Source organism: Nyctereutes procyonoides, unplaced genomic scaffold, assembly GCF_905146905.1.
Source record: "Nyctereutes procyonoides isolate TBG_1078 unplaced genomic scaffold, NYPRO_anot_genome, whole genome shotgun sequence".
In the NCBI taxonomy this organism is placed as follows: domain Eukaryota; kingdom Metazoa; phylum Chordata; class Mammalia; order Carnivora; family Canidae; genus Nyctereutes; species Nyctereutes procyonoides.
The window spans coordinates 48,646,093-48,669,049 of record NW_026575121.1 but is presented as its reverse complement, the minus strand read 5'-3'; the positions used below and the strand labels follow the sequence as shown (position 1 = coordinate 48,669,049).

The following is a 22,957-nucleotide window of genomic DNA, read 5'->3' as shown; positions in this document are numbered from 1 at the left end:
ATAGAACTAATTTAATGAATTCTCTCAAGGGATTATGAAATACGATGAATTGTTGCAGAAGCTGGAGCTCCAGAAGGACATGGCTGAGTATTGGAGTAGGGAGTAGAATGCTGCACACCTGGATTTTCCTTCCAAAGGGATCCTGAAGGTGCAGGCCAGCCTGCCCTTGCTGTGCCGTGTTGCATCGTGACACTACTCCTGCTGTGTGCATGTCTGTTCATTTCCTGTGGCCGGGGCTTCTAGGATATCCCAGGTTTTAGGGTAGCTGGTTACCTAAAACTTCCATATCTTAATCAGTGAGAAACTTCTTTGCAGCTGTTAGTTCTGGATTCACCTGAGCACTTTTCTTGGCTTTACAGCTCTTCGTACAGTCCTTGAGCCCCTAAGGTTTTCCAGGCTTGTGGGGTTGGAGTTTGGGAGCTTTTTCAGAGTCCAGACGTGTGCCCCACCCTTGCATCTGAGGGAATGCATCTTCCACTTAGATTGGTCAGTTCTTAGGGATCTCTACCTTAATATGATTAAGTATAACAGATGCGCTGGTTTCCCTGGATCTTGTAATTAAAAATAAAGAAGACAAGGTGTGAGTGCATAGGAAGGTCCAGAATGTAGCCAAGGTTTAATGAGCCAGACAGCCTGGTGGTGGTAGGAGAAAAGGGTGATGAACATGAGAATAAAGCAACCGGAAATGGATCCAGGTGTCATTTCCTGGACTGTTTCTGGACATAGAACAGTGGCGATGTGACCAGAGAAGCACTGCAACGTTGGAGGGCCTTCGGGGCGGACAGTGGGCTATGCAGGTGTTACATGGCACCATACACAGGCGCTCGGGCCTGCTCCTTAGTGCTTTTCTCTGGAGACACCATTATTTCTGTTGTTCTCTATCCCCTTGACCCTTCTGTCGGAGGAGAGATTTCTAGATGTCAAGTAGCCACTGGGGTCATATAGTTTAGTAAACACATAAGTGAAATTCCTGGCTCTTCCATCATGAGAAGCCACCTCTTCCTCCTTTGCCTCAGAACGAGGATCTCTCTGGGTCAGCTGTGTGGATGGACATTTGCACTGGGTGCACTGGATCAGCATTTCCAAGTGAGGAGTCCAGCACCCGAAGGGCTGGATGTTTATGTGTAGGCAGCACCCACCCTGGGCTACCGGCCCCCTGGGCCTTGTTGATCCAGGGAAGGCAGATGATGGTGGGAGGGTGCTGACCTTCCGCTGCCTCAGAGGAGGCTGAGCCGCTGTGTGTCCTGACTCCTGCCTGGGATCTGGCCGGGGCTCCAGCAGTGGGGCCCTGCTGCCCATGAGGCAGGAGGAGGCACCATGATAGGTGGAGTGAGGCGCCAGCAGGCCCTTCTCATCCGGGATGATGACCAGTGCTTTAGTTCAACATAAACCTTTCCTTTTCTTTTTTCTTTGTTTTTTGAGGTGGGGGAGGGGAGAGGGAGAGAGACTTTTAAGCAGGCTCACACCCAGCGCAGAGCCCAACATGGGACTTGATCCCACAACCCTGAGATTGAGACCTGAGCTGAAATCAAGAGCCAGACACTTTACCAAAACTGTGCCACCCAGGTGCCCCAGCATAAACTGAAATTCCTCAGGATGGTTGCAGAATGGCACCTGTTGTACCAGGAGATCTACTCTGCTCATGGAATAGATTCTGGCAGCAGAATGCTGAAGTTCCTTTCTGAACTTCAGGTCATGATTGGCACTGATTTTCTTATGGCTGTGGGGCTATACGGTGTGACAGTGAATTGCCAAAGGGCCAGGGACTCTGCTTGTTTAGTCCCCCACTGTCAGCGCATCAGCAGATGTCTCCCTTGGCGCCAGGGACCATGTGTAGCCGGGTTTGCAGCTGCTAACATAGTGGCATATAGTGACGTACCACACTCAAGCAGATGTGATACAGAGCAGCTGCTGCCAACCTGATGGGTACAGACTTCAGGAAGGAGCTTTGGGGAAGATGGGCAAAGCAGTAGTGTGAACAGCTGTGTCTTTGGTCAGGCCAAAGGAAAATCTGGCAGTTTAGTAAAATGAAATGCTCCTCCAGAGTGTAGAACGTCCATCTGCACCTGTCCCCTCTCCCACAAGTTGGACACGTTTCTCCTGCAGTGATGTGTGTGTTGAATTTGTCTCCTATTCTTGCATAACATGTCTCCAGAACTTTGTGGCCTGAAAGAGTGAAGATTGAGTATTTCTCAGGATTTCTGGGGGTTGCCTGGGAGCTTTTCCCGCAGGTCTCGCCTGGGCTTCTTTATGCACCTGTGGTCAGTTGGAGAATTGTTGGCTGTCTGCAGTTGACCTCAAGAGATGTGGCTCGTGTCTGGCTCCTCTCCATGTGACCTCTCCAGTAGGCTAGCCCAGGCCTAGTTTTGTGCTGATGGACACATTCCAAGAGGTCAGAGGCAGATGCTGCTGGGAGTCTTAAGGTGTAACCTTGGAAATAGCACAACATCACAGGAAATCCCAAGGCAAGCCCTGATTCAGGCTACCTCTTGGTGGGAGCAAAGGGCATAGTGGCTTTGGGGTGTGGACATAGGGGGATGGAGTTGTTACTATAATAATCTGCCAGCTTGCCTCTGTCCTAGAGAATCCGTGTCCCTTACACCTGCAGGATATACTCATCTCCTGTTTTTGCCCTGCTCCCCTGGCACAGCATCGGCCGTGAAATCTGTGCTCTGCCTGCCTCAGGCAAGGATGGCCAAGGTGGGGCCACCAGGTTGCAGCTCCTTAAGTCTGGCTTCTCTTGATTCAGAGGGCTGTGAATTGAAAAGACAATGTCCCGGCACCATGCTCCTTCTAGGCACAATTGTGGTGTCAGTTGGTGGTGGTGAATAACCAGCCCACCCAAACCTGGTGGTTTAAGACAACAGATTTATTAAATCTCATGATTCTGTGGATGACCAGGCAGTTTGGCCTTTGCTGGGTGCTGTCAAGTGGTTGCAGTGAGCTAATGGTGGTACTGAGGCTGGATGAGCTGGGGTGCTTGCAGACGCCGAGTGGGTCCCTCCCACATACGTTTATTCCCAGCCTCACCAACCAGCCCTTTGGGGTCTGAGTTTAGAAGTCCCCACATTTCTGTTGGCCAGACCAGTGTCAAGACCTGCGCAGATTCAGGGGATGGGGACATAGACTCTTGGAAGGAGGGCCAGTCACCTTGCAAAGCGGTATGGTCATAGAGAGATGTGATTAATTGACAGTTCTCTTGGTAGCAAGCTCCCACGCTATTCTCTCCAATATTGTAGGAGTTAGGATACATTTTTGTTGGCTTCGTTTTCTATTCTTAAAAAGGAAATGCCACAGTTTTTCTTAGTATGGGGGGTGGGACAGTTAACAGAGAGATGTCAGGTTAGATAACCTAAAACAAGCTATGCCTTGGTGGCATGTCAGCTTGTCAAGGCTGCTTTGCTTCTCTCCCCAGCTCTCCTGAGCTGTGGTTCTCAAAGTGTGGTCTCTGGACCAGTGGCGTCTGCATTACTTGGGTGCTCTCTGATTCTTGGGCCTCACCCCACCTTTACTGAACCAGAAATTCTGAGGGTGGGGTCAGGCAGTCTGTGCTCTTAACAAGCCTGCCAGGTGGTTCTGATGCCCCTAAGACTTGAGAGTCACTGTTCCTGCATATTCCAAATGGCCCTTCCTACTGCTTCCTTATGCTTTCAAGCTGGAGATGGTACCATCCTCACTCCCCCTTTCCCGGTCTCTCTGTCCCTCTGAATTTGGATATTCTTTGTAGTATGTAGTCTGGATGGTGTTTGTGTCAGTGTAAGGTTGGGGCTTTCTTGCTGCTCAGGGACACTTATTGGCCATCGGTCATTGTGCCCAGGGACATGGGTATCGAAGTGAGTAAGACACAGTCCCCGAGTTTCCTCAGCTTTTAGTTGAGTGAGATTGTGTGCTCTAGGAGAATGGCCAGTTCAGGGAAATGACAGATGCAGTTCATGTAGGTTGAGCTTGAGATGTCCACGTAGAAATATATATTTAGCAAGTAATTGATCTGAGGAGTTAAAATTCAAAAAGAAAAATAAAATAGAATTCAAAAAGCAGGGCTGGAGTTAGCAATTTGAAAGTTACCATATACATGATGATTTAAAACCGTTTTTCCTGGCTATTCATCAGAATCAATTGGAGTCTTTATTTTTAAAGATTTTATTTATTTAGTTAGAGTGAGAGAACACGAGCAGGGGGAGGGAGAAGCAGACTTCCCACTGAGCAAGGAGCCCAATTTGGGGCTCTGTCCCAGGACCCTGAGATCATGACCTGAGCCACCCAGGTGCCCCTATTTGGGGTGTCTAACAATATGGATTATGCACCCCTGCCCCATGTATGACAGAGAGTGATTTGGGATCTCCCACATGTTCCAGGTGATTCTGAGCAGCTAGGTTTGGGGAACACAATCCCAAACAGTGGAAACTGAGGAGAATAAGTAGAGAACGGGTGGGCAGCCAGCATGGAGCCCCCAGGGGGCATGCCTGTGATGCAGCCGCCAGGGTGGAGTCTGTGCAGGAAGATCCTCTGGGGCTGGAGGGGGATGGGGAGTAGACAAGTGGAGAGCAGGGTTTAGATGCCAGGACTGGAAAGTTACCAGAGGGAGGGCTTCTTGGAGGAGGATCAGATTAGGCACTGCAGCGGTGGCCTCAGCTGGAGCCAGACTCGCGGTGACCAGCGAGGGGCAGGGCGCCTGGCTGGTCTTGGTGACTTGCAGGGAACTCTCAAGGAAGGAAGGAGAGCGTGAAGGAGAGAGGTGACCAGGGAAGCCCAGTGTTTCTGTTTTTCTCAATGGGAGAAAACTGAGCAGGCTGCCAGGAGTGGTGGGTCTGTAGAGAGGGCTGAATGGAAGAGCCTCTGGTGTAGGGGGCTGATGCTGCTGAAGCTCTATCCTGGGGACAGAAGGATGGACTCAAAAGCTCAGCGCTCAGGACTGGCCTTGAAGAAGAGGAGGGCCACCCCCCCTCATCCTGGAGGGATGGAGGTGAGGGAAGGGGTTGGGAGATGGGAGTTTCTAGCTGCTGTATGTGGACGTCTCTCTCTCTCTCTCGTGTCCCTTTTTCCTGGCAACCCCGGGATGCACTCCTTGCTTACTTTGTTCATTTTAAATGATGGGGTTAGTGTAGTCTCAAAAACAGGGCCTCTGGGGTCTGTGAGACCACCCATGACTTAGTGTGTGCGTGTGTTCCTGGGGTGTGCTATTTCCGCGGGGTTCACGCTGCAGCACAGCAGCATCTCCACGTTGGCAGTGGGTGGGCTGGGTTTCAGCACTTCTCTGGAGGCACTGCTTGGAACTCCCTGTGTTTCACCTTGAAAGCAAGTTAATGGCTCATGCCTGGTTAGCCCCTAGGGCTCACCTAGCTAATGGTGCTGCCGACCTTGCTGTAATTCTCTGTCGATCCCCTCTTCACTCCCCTTCCCAGAAGCCCCCTCCCCCCACCATGCCTGTTATACTCTCTCCCTTTTCAGCCCTCCTCCTTCCCCATCTTCCTTCCTTTTCCATGTTTCAGTTTCTTAGAAGGACTGGTAGACATGGAGGGTGGGCCTGGCATCCTCTTGTTCATGAGCAGCATTTTTGAGGGAAGGTGTGTGAGGTGGTGGCTCCCAGGGTCCTGTCTTACTCTGTGAGGTTTCAAGTGGTGCCAGCAGTATTTGTGCTGAGCTAGGCAGTGTCCCCAAGTCTTCTTGCCGAATGTCAGTTTCACCCCTCAGTTTGTGACTGACATCCCCCGGGGATGACAGGCTGCTCCCTGTTGAGAGAACTCAGCTGCTCACACACCTTTCTGGTCTGGGAGCTGTGAGGATGGGTGTTGGAGTCCCTATGTCTGGACCCCTTGGAGATGTACACTGTGTGTGTGTGTGTGTGGTTCACCTAATGAGCTAGTGATTGAGAGCTTTCAGAAGCTTTTCCAAGGGCATGATGTTTACAAGACAAAAGAAAACGGGTTCTTATTGTTTCCCAGGATTGGGTTAAAATGTTGAGGCCAAGGTAGTAGACAAAGGTGAAGATGCATAGGACTGCATTTGCTGGACTTTAAACATGGCCTGTTACGAAATGATTGAGTACTAGTTAACTAGTTGCAGTAAATGCCTACCTAAACTTAGAAAATTTGTCGGGGAGCGGGGGACAAAGGGAGAGAGTGGAATATTTGCTTAACAAGAGTGTTTTTCAATAAATTCATATATCCTAACACTTTCACATAAGTGTCTTGGTTTTTACTTAATTATGCAAATACTGGAGCCTTTCCCAGTTTTTATAATCAGGGTTATTGTCCTTGCTTGCATACTTGCTATGTTTCATAGAGGTGAGGCTTAGAAATCCCTGTGACCTAAGTGTGAGGAGCTGTGGTCACAACCAGCCTGACCCTCAGATGAAGAAAATAGATCAGTTCTTGGAAGACTGTGTTCTGTGTATTTTTAAGTATGCGGGAAAATCTGTCCCTGTCTTGTGAGTTACTGAGGTCTCTTCTTTTCCTTTTCCCCTACAGAACCTGAAAGCAGATCCAGAAGAGCTTTTTACAAAACTGGAGAAAATTGGAAAGGGCTCATTTGGTGAAGTGTTCAAGGGCATTGACCTTCGGACTCAGAAAGTGGTTGCCATAAAAATCATTGACCTGGAAGAAGCTGAAGATGAGATAGAGGACATACAGCAAGAAATCACAGTGCTGAGTCAGTGTGACAGTCCCTACGTAACCAAATATTATGGCTCCTATCTGAAGGTAAGGCTTGATAGTAAGAATGCGGTTTTCCATGGTGTAGTACTTGACCGAGTCAGAGCAGGGCGTGGAGAGGATGTCAGAGGAGGGAGAAATGTTCCTTTGATTCCAAAGGCACCTGGCTCTGATAGTCTTATCTTCAATGTCACCTATAGAAATATCTTTTGGTTAAAATGTTTGTTGAAGTTCCTTTCCAAGAAAAAAGCATGTCTGATTGGAACTTGGTCATCAGAGACACATTTCTTATGAAGGTATTACAACAACAACTGTGGGCTTGCTTACCTAACCTTAGCATGGTTTTTTGTAAAACCTTGTGCCGACCTGAGAATCTTAGCCTTTTGATATTTTCAGTTATCAAATGTAGTGTAATTTAATGTTAAAAAAAAAACTGCTGGAACTGATAATGTTGCTTAGTGAACTAGTTTATCTACGTTTGACTTTGAAGAATTCTAGGTAAGTAAACAGTGACTCAAGATTACAATACAACACCACAAATTGTCCTGGATTTCACCTGATTCTGTGAGTAGGAAAAAAGAGCACAGCAAATGGTTTTCCAGTCCATAATGGGACCATTTTAGATGCTGTGTAGGGCACTCTAATCACACCACTAAGAGAGCGGAAGTCTGTCCCTTGTGTTTACGTCCTTTGACATATGCCTGTTTTACTGACCTTAGCAATATAGTATCTTCCAAGGTGGTGTTTTGGAAATCTTAAAAATCAGTGAACAAAAATTCTAAAATGATTCTTGTGGAAACGAAAACTTCATAGGTAGAAAGTATTGCTTCCTGAGAGAGGCAGTAGTAAGCCTAGAGAACAGACGGTGTGGCTTCCCCTATCCGGGGTTTATCCTCTAAATTCTTCTGTTGTAGCTTGCACTCTATTCTGTCGTCAGAAGGGACAGTGCAGGCTTTGATTTTGTGGAAATATGATAATATGTAAGCGGAAGGATGGACATTTTGAGAGCCATCGATTCACTTAAAATGAATATTTAAAGAAATAAAAATTGAGTGGTAATCCAATCTTTTTTTGGCACTAGGACATAGGTTCAAATGGCAAAGGATGGCAATCTGTCATGGGTCCAACACAGCATTTTGAAATGGGAAGAATGCATTTTGGAGTCCTGATGTCTTAGATTTGATTCTTGCTTGTCTTGGCATGTGGCTTTGAGCAAGTTTGTTTATTTTTTAAGAAATTTCCCCACTTCATTTGTAAAATGGAAAATTATGGTGTATATCTCACTGTTGCAAAGATTAAATGGTATCAAGTATGTAAAAATAGCTGGTATGTAGTAGGTACTTAATAAGTGTTAATTTCCTTCCTTAATTGAACGTATTCATACCCCATCTCTGAAATTACCTTGCAGTGAAGGACGTAATCACTGAGGTCAAAGCAAGGAGGAGGAAGTGCGCCAGTGATAACAATGGATGTTGTGGTGGGGTGCATCCATTTTGGGTTTTGACAGGGCAGAAAGGGAAGCACTGTATGTATTGATTCTTCTGGTCCAAGAGAACACGTGTGACTTCCATATGGGAAAGCAAAGGTCTTCCTGATGTTAAATTTCTATTGAGGAGAAAACAAACAGCCCAAGAAACTCGACTTGAACTCTGTCTGCTATATCACTTAACATCCGTTGTGAAATGACTTTGACAGTAGTTTTCTAGTAAACTCAGAGTTGCTTTTCACATGGTATGTTGATGTATTTTAATACCAACTATGGTACCTTTGGCAAAGAAGGGTGGAAGATTCTCACAAATTTTTGGTGATTTTATACCAGCTAATAGTTAACTATGGAAATAAAGGATCAGTGGTTCAGAAGTATCTTTTCAACCCAATTCTCCAGCAAAATTTTTATTGCATGCTGGAACAGATTGCTTTCTTGTGGCCAAACATGGTCTTGACTATACATATTTAGAGATTTCCATCTGGTATGTCATGTTCTTGCCTGAGTCACTAATTCTAGAACATATATTACAAGTCAACCTAACCTTGATCTAGAGTTGCCCAGTAAATTTATTTGGTTAGCATAATGTCAGGTGCTAGAATATCCCCCCCCCGCCCCCCCATTTATAATAGCTCACATATGATACAAGCTTATTTCTTGCTTGCTGGTAGTCCTGATTTCTGGGAAATTTTCCTCCAGAGAGTGACTGGGGAATCCTAGTTCCTTCGGTCTTGTTCTTCCTTCCACCTTCTATTCATGGCTGTATTCGTGTGCCTTTAAGTCACCGTGAGAGCCTGTGAGAAGTGTCCACACCCCCAGGCCTAGATGCAGAACACCATATTTCTGCCCACATTCCCCTGGCCAATCCTGGGTCGTATCACCACACTTGACTCTGGAGAGGCTGAGAAAACGTCCCATCATGTGCCTCATGGAACAGGCAATGGGCTGGGTGCTCAGTGAGCTGTCTCTTTCCAGAAGTTTTGATAAGTTTGTCTAGAACGTTCTATGTTTTACTGGGCAGATTGTCTTTTAGAGACTATAACCGCCTCAAGAATGCCAAAAATAAGATCACCGTTGTGAAAATTTGACTTCTTAAACCATGCTAAAGTTGATTCTGTTTAATTTGCTTAAAAACCAGGAACTTCTCTTCTTAAACAATATTAGCTGTTAGAAGTTGATCAGGAAAAAAAAAAAAAAGAAAGAAAGAAAAAAGGAAAAAAAAAAAGTTGATCAGGACAAGAATCCAGACCTGTGACTCTGTCTGCTGGTTCTTGTATGACAGTTTCATGAAGTGATGAGCCAGAGGCTCTTTTATCATCTTGGTAGGCATGAAGTTTAAGTTTATATAATCCTCTTGGGTAAGATATAAAATAAATTGACAAATAATGGGTCAATAGATCTTTGACACGAAGTTGAAAATTACTGTGCTTTGTGTGGTTTTTGTTGCCTTTGTGAAAACTACCCCCATAGCATTCAGAGGTAATATTCTTAGTTCTTTAAGGGGTGATGGGAGAGAGGAGCCTTCAGTTTCGCCTGATGTTAAGGGCTATCACATACCAAGATTGGGCAAAGAAGACATAAGCAGAAACTGGTTTCTTCCTACCAGGTTAACACTTAAAGGTCTCCTTTGTGTCGGTTTCAAACAGCTAGTGTAGAAAAAGGGAATTAAGCACAATAGGTAAGTAGTGGTCTGAATATATCGAATGTTACTGAAGATGAGGAGAGTGGAGTTTTTTTTACTGTGTGGCTGTGAGATCAGATCCCAGAACTGCAGTGTAGCAAGTTTTCCCCTCAGCGTTTGAAAACAAAAACAAGGTCACTTGAAGGGAGGAGAGGGAATAATTCAGCAGTGAGAACTTATGGTTCTGTTGATGAATCTGAAGCCTGAATGGGTTATAAAGGTTACCATGTACGAGAAAAAACTGCATTTGTTGTAGTTCAGGTGTTTAATGTTTGGGAAATTAAACCAGTGAGACTGTTTAATTAACCAGAAGCCTCTGAGTCCCAACCATAAACCGCTGGAATTTCCTGTCACAAAAATACCATCCAAAAGGTCATAATGAAACTCTGTGTGTGCGTGCTTGCATGTGCGTGCTTGCACAGGAGCTGGTTTGGGTGGTGTGCAGGAGGGGAGAGAGAGAATTTTTTGGTTTTTTAGTTAGGCACTAAAGACCTAGTCAGATCATAACAGAGATATGATGTTATGTAGCATGCTAAGCCTGTTTTCTTTTTGTGCAGCGTTCACAAGTGCTCCTCATCCTCTTTAGCTCTACCAATCTCTTAGGTGTTTTCTTTTTTTTTTTTTTTCCTTTTCCTGGAGATAGGCGGATTATTAGGATCTTCACTTTGAGATCCACAGAGTCAAAGCCAGGATTTTGGTCTTGGATCTTAGTGTAGGTATGTAACCGTTTGGGTGTTCTCTAGGCTGCCAAGTTCCTCAGGGAAAAAATGTAGAAACATAAACTTAACTTTGCAGGATTGTTGATCAAAATTGAGAACGTAAAGTGCCTGGCATGTAGGAGATCTTTAGCAAATGATAATTATTATTTTTTTAATACAAGATATCTGTGCCAAATGACTCAATTAGTTTCTTTTTTTAAAGATTTATGTATTTTTTTTAGAAAGAACACGGTGGTGGGGAAGGGGCAGCAGGAGAGAGAGAGAACCTCAAGCAGATTCCCCCACTGAACACAGAACCCGACCCTCCAGGGATGGGGTGGGGATGGTACTCAATCTCATGATCCTGAGATCTTGACCTGAGCCAAATCAAGAGTCAGATGCTTAACCAACTGAGCCACCCAGGTGCCTCACAAAATTCATGTCTTAAAAACAGATTATTAGCACACTAAAAATTAGGTTTATCACTTTCTTTTATAATAAATTAGTACTTTCAGATATCAAGCCAGCTTAACCAAAGCAAATCAAGTGCAAAGCAAAAAAATCCAGGAAGCAGAAAAGCTGTGTTTATCTTAGTTGTTTTTGTTGTAGTATTGATACTAAGGAAACATATCCATGGAGTGAATAGTGGATTCAGATCCCCAACTTAAGACTAAGTTTTTCTTCAGTTCCTAAAAGTTTTCAGGGTAGTTTTACTCATCAGATTCACTAGAAAACTCATAGAGAAAAGAAGTCTCCTAATGAGTTTCAGAGAATTAAGTGCCCTATTTAAATACAAATTAGTCTGGGAAAAGGGTTGTCTGTGTTGTATACATGTATACTTTGTAATAGTTTTTAAAATTATTTTGACTTCTGATGTCTTTTTTCCTTCTTTTTCCAAAGGGAAGATAGTTTCTGATGAAATCGAAAAACCATTTTGCCCTTAGGAAAAGAAGTAAAAGAAAAACATATAAATGGCTAGCATCTTTGTGAATGAGGCTAGGCTGCTGGGTGCGTTACCCTTCACCCACTTTGCTTATACTTCTTGTCCCGCTATGACTAGTGATAGCCTTTCCCTTGATTTACAGAAGCAGCTGAGTTTGGACAATATAATCTGCATGTTTTCTGCTTTATCTCCAGAAAAAAAAAAAAACCCAAAACCAAAACTACAGTCTCTTGCTTCCCCATATTGTATTACATCTCATGATCTGTCTCAGAAACGAAATGTGAGTATTGTGACATGATAATAAACATATCTGTTGGGACACGTCTGAGTTTATCTTCACTCACACTTCTTCCTCAACTGCCTGTGCCATAGCTCCTGCTTTTGTATTGACCTGGTTTCAGACATAGTTAGGACTGTTAGGTGGTTTATTAGTTTTGGGAAGCATTTCAGTTCATGTACATGCATGGTATGTGTATGTAAACTCTCCTGGGCCTCAGGAATACTTACACAAGCACAAGGGTTCCTTCTTGCTCATGTCTTTCTTAGGCCTGAAGGCAGAGAGTCCCAGCATATTCTCACTAATAGAGAAAATGTACTGTTGGTAGAGTACCTGAACGATGATTTGCAGATTAATTGGATTCGAGTCAATAAGGCAGATTTAAAGGGCCAGAGAGAAAAGTCAGGCCTCTCTTAGGAAGGAGTCCCTATGCAGGATGGGACTTTCTGTGGCCTGTGCCACAGGGAAGAGCCTGTGCTCTTGCGGCCCTGCCCAGCCACCTACATGTGGTAATTGTGTGTCTCCGTACCTTCTGCCAGCTGCCCTGTATTGTACCCTCCCACACTGAAGCTACCTGTGGCCACATCTGGAGATATTTTTAGTTGTCACTAAAGGGGTTGGTGCTCCTGGTATGTAGAAGTGGGTAGAGATCAGGGATGCCCTGCAGAGCACAGGACAGCCCCCATGACAAAGACTCACCCAGCCTGAGCATCCCTCATGCTGTGCCCTGGAACGAACACTGTGATCTTTTTGTCCTAGAATACAGGTAGAAGGAACGGTATTTCTAGGGCTGGAATTGAGACTCTTGGAAATATCTCTAGGGGTATATTGGACAATCCTCATAGACCATGATTATGTTCATGTGATTTCTGTGGCCAGACCAAATGTGAGCTTTTTGTGAGCATCATGAGCAGGATGTGTCCAAATTCGGGACAGTGATTTTACACTGTCTGGCTTTGTGTATGCTAGGCTAGACTGAGAAATGCCACACAGTGTTCTGGGGACAGTGGTATCCAAAAGATGCTTTTCTGGGTGACTGAAAATATGAGATAGGACAAAGGCTGTAGGATTTCTCAGAACATTATATGCCAAATAAGCATGTTCATAGACCTAAATATTGTCTATGACCCTTTTGGGTCCATTATAAACTCTGCTTTTTTAGGCAAAGCTCTGGAGAGCAGTGCTGGTCTAGTTTCCCTGGGGATGCCATTCACCAAATGAGAGGGAACATTCCCTCATGGGTGAATGTCTTATGGGAAGCGTGATTCTTCTTTGGGCACTTTGGGCTTACTACAAAGTAGATACCCCAAGGTATTATTTCATACCTGTACGAGTGCTGTATAACTAGAGGCCTTCATCCCCTTAATATTTGGTATGTTTTCTTGACAACCAAATTTAAAAATTAATGTTAATAAATGAAAAAGCAAGTGAAATACTGATACCTTGCTCCCCCCCCCTTTTTTGTGTAAGGTGTTTATTTTTTAATTCCTTTGGTCACTGCCTTTTTTTTCCCCCCTAGATTTTATTTATTCATGAGAGACGCACAGAGAGAGAGAGAGAGAGAGAGAGAGAGAGAGAGAGTTAGAGAGAGAGAGAGAGGCAGACACACAGGCAAAGGGAGAAGCAGGCTCCATGCAGGGAGTCTGATGCGGGACTCAATCCCGGGGCTCCAGGAGCATGCCCTGGGTGGAAGGCAGGCACTAAACTGCTGAGCCACCCAGGGATCCCCTGGTCACTGCCATTTTTACACACATCATTCTTAGTCTTAAAGATCTTCCACTCCAGCCTCCGATTTTTGGGCTAACTGCCTAATCAATAAAATGGCCTATTTCATTACGTTAAAGCAAGCTTTTTTTTTTTTTTTTTTTTTTTTTGCATTTCCACCTTTTCCATTTATGGACATCAGGTGAGGAGAGTGGAGGGTTTTTTTCCTCCTGTTTTTCGGTTTGTGGCACCACCATCATTGATCTTTGTAAGACCCTGGTTTGTTTTCATCAGCTTTATTATATTTCCTCCTTCATCCCCACTGCCTTTTTCTTTTGTAGCATAGGTTTTGATATGTCTTCGGACATGTGTGTCCTCAGTAGATACAATATTTTGTGTACTGTGTATGAGTTTATTTTTCCCTATCACATACTTATTTTTCGAAATTTGTACACAGTAAAATTAACTTTTTTGCATGTATAGTTCTTATAGTTCTGTGCATCTTAACACGCGTATGGATTTTTTTTTTTTAAATTTTTATTTATATGAGAGAGAGCACAAGCCAGGGCAGAGGGAGAGGGAGGAGCAGACTTCCCACTGAGCAGGGAGCCTAACATGGGGCTCAGTCCCAAGACCATAACCTGAGCCGAAGGCAGACGCCTAACAGACTGAGCCACCCAGGCACCCTCACGTATGGATTCTTACAACCACCACTGCACTCGAGGACACTGAACAATCCCAGCTTGGCAAAGAATTCCCAGTTCATCCTCCACCTCACCCCTCTGGCATCCATTCATCTGTTTTGTTGCTCATGGGGTTTTGCATGTTCCAAAGTATCCTCTAAATGAAGTCACACCTTTATTACTTCTTTCAGTTAGCATAGTGTATTTGGGATTCACTCACATTTGTGTATGTATCAGTTATTTGTGCCTTTTTATTGTTGAGAGGTTTACCATTGCCATAATGTACCATATTGACCTATCGAAGGGCAATTGGGTAGTTTCCAGATTTTGACCATTATGAGTAATGTTGCTATAAACATTCTCGTACAGTTTTTGTATGCACGTAAGCTTTCATTTCTCCAGGATAAATACTGGAAGTAGGATTGCTGAGTCATATGGTTAAGTGTATGTTTGATTTTCCACAGTGGCCGTGCCATTTTACGTTGGCATTGTCAGCATTTTTTTATGTCAGCCATTTTTATAGGTGTGTAATGGTATCTCGTTGTGGTTTTATTTGCATTTCTCCAGTGAGTTAGGATTTTGAGTATCTTTTCATATGATGCTTATTATCCTCATCAGCCCTCTGGACTGGATACTTTTAGTTAATACCACCATGTCATTCCAAATAGCTTTACCACCTTACAATCCGAGTTTGATTTTTCTCTCCCTTTTTTCTTTTTAAAAACAGCTTTAAGGAGATAGAATTTACATGCTGTACAGTTTATCCATTTAGAATGCACTCTCTCCAGTGGATTCTGGTGTATTCCCAGGATTGTGCAGCCATCACCATCATGAACTTTAGAACATTGTTATTACCCAGAAAGAAACCTATACCCATGATCGGTCATTCTGCATTTCCTCCCAACTTTCCCAACCCTAGGCAACCACTGATTTACCTTCTGCCTCTGTAGATTTGCCTGTTCTGGGAACTTCATAGAAACCGAATCCTATGATATATGACCTTTTATAACTGGCTTCTTTGACTTAGCATAATTTTTTCAAAGTTCATTATGTAGCATGTGTTGATACTTTTCATGACAAATAGTCCATTGTAGGTATATGCCACATATAGATTTCTGTTTTTTAGTGTTTGATATGTATAGTTTGGTTATTGATTATTTTTAAAAATATATTTTTATTTATTTATTTGACAGAGGATGAGATAGCACAAGCAGGGGGAGCAACAGGCAAAGGGAGAGGGAGAGGAAAGAGCAGACTCCCCGTTGAGCAGGGAGCCTGATGCAGAACCCCAGGATCATGACCTAGGCCAAAGGCAGACGCTTAACCACCTGAGCCACCCAGGTGCCTCTAGGTTATTGACTTTTTAAAGTCCATTTTAGAAATCACAAGTATCTTTTCTGACTCTATTGCATTTTTTTTTAATTTTTAAATTTTATTTATTTATTCCTGAGAGACACAGAGGCAGAGACATAGGCAGAGGGAGGAGAAGCAGGCTCCATGCAGGAGCCCAATGTGGGACTTGATCCCAGAACTTCCTGAGCAGAAGGTAGATGCTCAACTGCTGAGCCACCCAGGTGTCTCTCTATTGCATTTTTAACTGAGAGGTATTCTTTGTTGAAAGAAATCTTTAATTCTAATATGGTTCACTATGTCAGTTTTTCATCTTCTGGTTTGTGCCTTTGGGATCCTATTTGAGGAATCCACTAGTTCCCTAAGGTTATTATAATTTTTTCTTCTCTTAACCTTATATATTTGCTTTTTTATTAGATCTTTAATCTGTCTGGTATATAATGGAAACAGGGATTTTATTTTTCTCCATGTAGTGGGATAGATTACTAGTTTATAAGTGATCTGTTCTTTACCCACTCAGGTATGATACTCTAGCACATGAAAGTCTTCTGTATTTCTAGGCCTATTTCTGGATTTTCTGGGGTTTTTTTTTTTTTTTTGTGATGCCTCTATCATTCGTGTTGTATGTGTGTGATTATTAGCTTGGCTTAAATCTTAATGTAAGGAACGGTTAACCCTCTTCACCTCTCTCACAAAGAAAAGCTTTGTTGCTTGGGTTCTTTGAAGATCTTTATTCTACAATACATGGTTTAGAATGAATTTGTACATGTTCTGTTTAAGATCATACTGAGATTTAAAATTTTATTTTTGAGGAGAATTAACATTTCAAGCCAAACAGAAATGCCTTGTCTTTTGGGTCGTCTTATGTGGACTTTAATAAAGTTAAATTTTCTGCCATAAAAGACCTTGTGGATATATTTTATTTTTTTGCTTTTATTGCTATTTTGTGTGATACATTTTTGGATTGCTTAGTTAAAGGCATTGTGATGATTTTTTTCACATTGTTTTTGGCAATCTTGCCAAATTCTTGTTAGTTTTCTACACATATGCTCACATCTATAAATAATGATAGTCTTCTGTCTTCCTTTCCACCCTCATTAGCATCTTACATCTTAGGTTTTGGCGTGACCTCTAGTACTATGTTGATTACATAGTGATAGGAACGTTATACCTGTCTTATTCTGGAGCTTAAAGAAAATACAGCTTACATTTTTCTGTAATAGGTGTGGTATTTGATAGAGTTCTGGTTGTAGATTTTTTTCTTTTTTAAATAAGGAAGTCAGCCTCTATTCCTAATTGGAGGGCTTTTTAAAAACAAAGTAACAAACCAGAGCACTTGTGCCCCCCCCCGCCCCCCCCCCCCCCGCCGGTAGTTTTAAAGACAGTTATGTGATTTTTCTCTTTCAGTCGTGGTGTAAATAGATGGCAGTTGACTAGATCTGAGGTGTACTCTTTCTGACTTCTGAGAAAGAAAATTGGCTTTACAGAGTAAGGAAGATCTTCTCTAGCTGCTGTAGCGAAGAAGACCAGAGTGTTGGCATCATGAGCTGAGAACCCTTAGGATCTGCTTCTGAGACACTGTCACTTTGGCCTGTAGTTTTGCATAATGCTCCCTGATGGAACAGAGAAGATAGAACCTGACCTTGCCTGGAACAGCAGGCTGCCTCAGGGGCCCCAGCAGTATTTCCTTCTCAGCCTAGTATGTCCTTCCTCGCCATGGCTTAGGAACAGTGCCGAGATGGAGAAGTTTAGCCAACTGCTCAATTGATTACAGAGTGATTTACTCAAACCTCTGTGGGCGGTTACTCTGTATCGTGGCTCCTAAACCTTCTGTGGGCTCCTGGTGTAGAGGAAAAACCTGGCTCAAGGCAACTGAACTGAAAACACTGCACTACTTGTGTGTTGAATTTGGGAAGATGTTTCCAGGTTGTACAAAGTTCTGTATTTGAAACTGGCAAGGAGGCGTGGCTTGTGGGGGCAGTACCTAGATGGAGTGGTCTCTTTCGGAATTGTTCAGGTGGCATCTGGAAGGTCTGGGTGATCATTGTTTCTGTGTATGCACCTCGGAGTTGTTTCTCTCTTTGCTGAGGACTAAGACACACTTGGGAGTATTTTCGGTGGCAGTAAGAGGAGAGAGAGGATGGATCCTTGGTAGTTTGGAACTGCCCTGGTGAGCCACATAGTTCTTTATATTTTTTGAATTTACTGTAATACTAAGTATTCTTCATCAGTTGGTTTTACATTCCACTTTGGTACTTCCTCTGCATGTTGGGCTAGGGTAGGTTTGTGAGATACTGTGGCTCCAGCTTGGTGTGGAATGGAGGCTTGGGGATTGGGAAATACCTGCAGGTGCTAGAGAAGAGACCTAGTCAGAAAAAGAAAGAATGCCTTTACCCATCACCTTTCTCTTTTTTTCTGGCCTTGCTGACCCCAAGCCCTAGAGATCTGGAGTCCTGCCCTGAACGGAACCAGCAAGGTGTAGTCACCTAAACTTGGACCAGTGTCCTCATCTGCCAAATAAATTCCTTTCAGTCTCTGATTTGGCTTAGCTTGCCAATTAAGAAGTCTCTTCTCAGAGAATGAAAGAGAGAGAAAACGCACATGCATATGGTGGGGGGTGAGAGTGGAGAACCCCAGGCAGGCTTCTTACTCCATGTGGAGTCTGACTCTGGCCCTATCTCACAACCCTGAGATCATGACCTGAACCGATGTTAAGAGTCTGATGCTTAACCCACTGCATCACTGAGGCGCCCGTAATAAGCAATTCTTACGCATAATCAGAGAAATTAGAAACATGGATTATCAGAGCAGGAAGGGATTTTGCAGGCTCCTGGCACACTCTTTATTTTCTGGATTAGAAAACCAAGGTACGGATGAGCTGAGTGATTTCCTTTTCTCCCAGTATCACAGTTGAGCTGGGTTCAGGGCCACAGGCTGCTGGTTCCTTGTCCACTGTTAGCTTCCCTGCACCTGGCTGTTGTCCTATTAATACTTCTTTGCCCTTTTCCTTCTTGGATTCCCTCTGTCTGGTGTCTCATCAGTACTTTAGCCCATTTTGCAGGAGCTGAGCCATTCAGTCCTGAGGATCGGGGTCCTCACTGTTGCCTAGTTAGGCACCCACCCTTTTCTCTGCCTGGACTGTGATCCTGCAGGGCTGTGATGTGATGGCATCACCTAGAGAGCTTAAAAACTCCTGAAGCCTGGCTGCACCTGCAGATTCTGATTTCTTTGTTCTCAACTCTGGCCTTGTTGGTGGGAGTTTTAGAAGTTCGCCAGGTGATTCCAACGTGAGGTCACGCGTGAAAGTCGTTAATCTGTAGGGTCACCTTGAGGAGAAAGAGCATCACCAGAGAGCAACACACAGAGGGTAATTACCACTAAGGATGTTTTCAGTGTTGAAGAAAATACAAACTCAGAGGTTTAAACAAGAAGGGTGTGTGTTTCCTAACAGCAGAAATTCCAGAAGAAGGGTAGCTCCAGCTAGTGGTCACCAGTGTCCAAATTCTTTTTTTTTTTTTTTTTCCATATTGCAGTCCTCAGGGTCTTAGCTTGGCCTGTGGGCAGATAAAGGGCCACTGTTTTCTGGAAGAGTGTTCGTTGGGTACAGGAAACCTTTCTCAGAAAGCCTCCCCAGGCCACGTCCTGACATACTTCATTCATCATATCTGAGTCGAAGGCTGATGCCTCCTTAATCAGCCCCTGGCTGGAGGGAGGGGCCACCTCATTGGCTCCCACCAAATTGTTTTACTTCTTCCTTTTTTTTTTTTTAAGTTTACTTATTTTTATTTTTAGTAATCTCTACAGCCAGCATGGGGCTTGAACTCACAACCCTGAGGTCAAGAGTCTCATGCTCCTCGCACTGAGCCAGCCAGGAACCCTTAGGATTTACTTCTTGAGCTGGAGAAGAGTGGGTTTCCCTCTGAGTCATAAAGTCAGAGGAGGGAGAAGGGGGAAGTGTTGGTTGAATATATCAACTAACAGCCTCTGAAAAGGAGTTCTATTAGGTCCTGCCCTCAACATGCCCATTTGGGGAGCTTTCTGCCTTCACTGTTTTGGGAAATCTGGCATTTGCTTACCCGTGAGAACTCCCTTTGCTGATGGCAAAGGTTGAGATTCTACTGGAAGCTTGATCAAATTAGCCAGACACGGGACCTGCAGGTGGCTGGCCCTAGGTCATCTTTTCACAACACCTGCTTGAATCTGAGGCAGAGTTATCATCTTCAGATGTCCTAGTGCTGAATTTTTATTTAGTGCCACCTAATTTCTTGGGTAGTTTAACAAAAGAAATTCTTGTTGGTGTTGACTTTAAAAGTGAAATAGCCAGTTACTTTTTTCCAGTAAATTGGATTTATTTGGGGATAGTAGTGGAATTGCAACTAGGGACTAGCAAGCTATAGCAAAAGCCATAGTCAAGTTCAGAGAACAAAAGAGAGGAAGGCTCTTTTATTTTTGTTAATTTTTTATTTATTAGAGCATGTGTATGAAAGAGCGAGCGAACACGTGCAGAGGGAGAGGGAGAAGCAGACTCTCCGATGATCAGAGAGCCTGACGTGGGGCTCCATTCCAGGATTATGACCTGAGCCGAAGGCAGATGCTTAACCGACTGAGCCACCTAGGTGCCCCGAGAAAGGCTCTTTTATAGAGGAAAGGGGGAGCTGGGCAGGGCTGTTATAACCACAAAGTCCATTGGAGTGAATGGGAATTGGAAGTGTAGTGGCTTCTCATTGAGTGAGCTGTGAGTGTCTCTTCTTGGCTGGGGTGTTGCTGGGGGAGGAGAAGTTTCCTCTTGCTGGAGTGGTAAAGTATAGGCTTCTTTCTGTTTGGGCTGTAAAGGGCTGCAAAGAGTGGTGGGGTGTGAGAGCTGCTCCCTTCCCCTTCTGGCCTCCCAAGTCCATTGTAAATGAGGGTTCCTTTATTCAATTTCACACCTTAAATGATTTATTCATCTTTCAGTGCATAGATGAGCATCATCTCTGTAGCTCATGTGTGTTGAATGAATGAGTGAATGAATTTGAATTTGTTTCGGTAGCTATGGCCTACTTTTACATAGATCTGGAAGCCTAGCCAATACCTAAAAAGTCTTTCCTATGTGGCTAGTAATTGGACTCCTTTGCAATAATGGGGACCTGCTTCAGTTGCCAAAGTTAGCCGTCACATGAGCTATGCAGGGCAGCCCTGTCTCTCCTGCTCATTTACTTATACTCAGTCTCTGCCAGAAATCCTATTTTGGTTTTGTGGTCCTGTAGCTTTCTTTCTTAGTACCTCCTTGCTTCTTCCTCACCTGTGGATGATTCTGTGGTTGCCCATAAAAGTCTGGCAGCGTTTGCATTCCTTCTCCTATGGCCATTCCCGTTGCTTATAGCAGCCTGTCTTTATTTGCCGGGGATAAGTTCTAAGACCCCCAGTGGATGCCTGCAGATTGTACCAAGCCCTACATGTACTATATTTTCTCTTAAACCTACATATGTGATAAAGTTGAATTTATAAATTAAGCACAGTAAGAGATGAACAATAATGATTGTAGTGTAATGATTCAATAATTATTGAACAATAATAAAACAGAACAATTACAATAATATTAATAACAGTTATGTGAATGTGGTCTCTCTCTCTCAAAATATCTTTCTATACTTAGCCTTTTGGTGATGATGTGAGATATAAAATGCCTGCTTGATGAGATGAAGTGAGGTGCATGACATAGGCATTGACCTTTTGGACCATTCATTGGGAGGAAGATCATTTGCTTCCGGACTGTGGGTTTAGTGCTGGGAACTGAAACTGCTAAAAGCAAAACCATGGATAAGCAGGGGATTACTGTCTTAGCAGACTCACTTTCCAGAGAGCCGAGCTCTTCCTGATAACTTGCCTTTGTTTCCTCTTCACCCGAACATTCTAGGGCAGGTCCTTTGTGTAGCATTGCTTTTGTTCTAACATCTCAGATCCTTCGGGCTCTGAAGGATTGAGTGATGGGGGAGTTAGTTCCTGGTCCTTTGGGGGCAGGGGACAAGCGGTTCAGATGCTTGCCTTTTGAGAACCTACCAGACCAAAAGGTTTTATTGGTATGTTTTTTAAGAGTCCTTTTGTTTGTCCCTTTTCTGATGATTCATCTTTAGAGAAGCAAATTAATTTGTAGGTGACTTTTCTCTGTCCCTTTTTTTCCTTTTTTTTTTCCTCTGTCCCTTTTAACTGGATATCTACAACATGTATTTGGAGGAAAAAACACATACTTGAATCAAAATTTTAAAGCACAGAAACATTTTCCCTCAAAACTCTTGATGAGTATATTGTTTTTTTCCTTTCTTTGTATGCTCAATGCACAGATAACTGTAAACAGAATATTCTGATTTCTATTTATTTGCATTGTTGCAGTGGTGAGGATCAAATATCTTAAGGCATTTCTTTGAAGGAAAGGATTTTTTAAAGAAAATTTTGAGGTGATATACAGTAAAACATATGCAAATAGCTTTGCTAGCTGTGCAATTAGTGGGGAAGTATGATTTGGCATTGGGCAGCTATTGGCTTATTGCAGATTGACTTGCTGAAAACAATTTATATAACCTGTTAAGTAGACCAAGCATTGTGAGACACTGGAAAAGGTGCTTAGTTTACTGAATTTTTGTGAATTTTGGTTGACTTAGTATGAGATTGGTTTTCTGATTTTATGCTTTGGCTGGACTTTTCCCTGTCATTATAACTGAAATTGGTAGAGATAGGTCAATGGCAAGGTTGACTATAGACCAGTGCTTATGGAAGATCATCACCTACATTTCTTGTTTATATGCAAGTCTTTTCTTGCTTCTAGCCAAGGCTGGTATAGGGTGGCACATGGATTTTGCAGTCATTATTGCTCATGGATCTTAAACAGGCCTGATGATGTGGAGTTGGCTCGTGTTCAGTAGCATGAAGACTTCTTGCCTTTTCTCTTGTTCCTTTGATGGAGCTTTATTTCTGGACACTTTTCTGAAAGTTGAGATCCATTCAGAGGTAGACAGACTTGTTCCTAGAAGAAAGGGGGCATAAATATGCCAAATGCAAAACCACAATGATTTCTTTGATTGCAGGGACCTTTGGGCCAGCTTGCAGTAAGAACTTGCCTTTAGAAGATCCTTTGGTTCCCATCAGTGTCTCCCTCTCCTCAAAGGGATGGCAACCCGATGGACAGTGGGCACATGACCCTGGCATCGACAGACTTCCACGGAGGTAAGCTGTTCTGTCAATGCTGCCCAGACAGACAGGCACCTTCCTCATCAATCCCGAGCCCTCCTCCATCCACACCTTGTACGCACGTGGTCAGAGGACCTGAGGCTTTTTCTCTTCCTCAGGTGACACATGGCCCTTCTTGCACAGGGATTAGAGATGAATGGAGTGAGAGACAACTGTGGCAGTTTTCTCCTGGTCAAGGACAGGAATTTCCAAGTTGGTGGTCTTGAACTCACGGTCAATCCTTTATTACTTTGTCTGTCTCTCACTGTATATTGGGCTGAA

The 22,957-nt window shown here is 43.6% G+C and overlaps 1 protein-coding gene across 3 annotated transcripts in view; it reads left to right on the top strand.

The window, feature by feature from the left end:
- Window positions 1-22,957, top strand: part of STK24 (serine/threonine kinase 24) — a 121,824-nt gene that overhangs the window by 42,432 nt on the left and 56,435 nt on the right. For 2 of the 3 annotated variants that reach the window (XM_055335904.1, XM_055335905.1), the window contains exon 2: window positions 6,468-6,698. In XM_055335904.1, the coding sequence (XP_055191879.1) occupies window positions 6,468-6,698 (231 nt within the window). Of the gene's footprint in view, window positions 1-4,870; window positions 4,964-6,467; window positions 6,699-22,957 lie in introns of those variants that run through there. The other variant, XM_055335903.1, reaches the window with a different exon arrangement.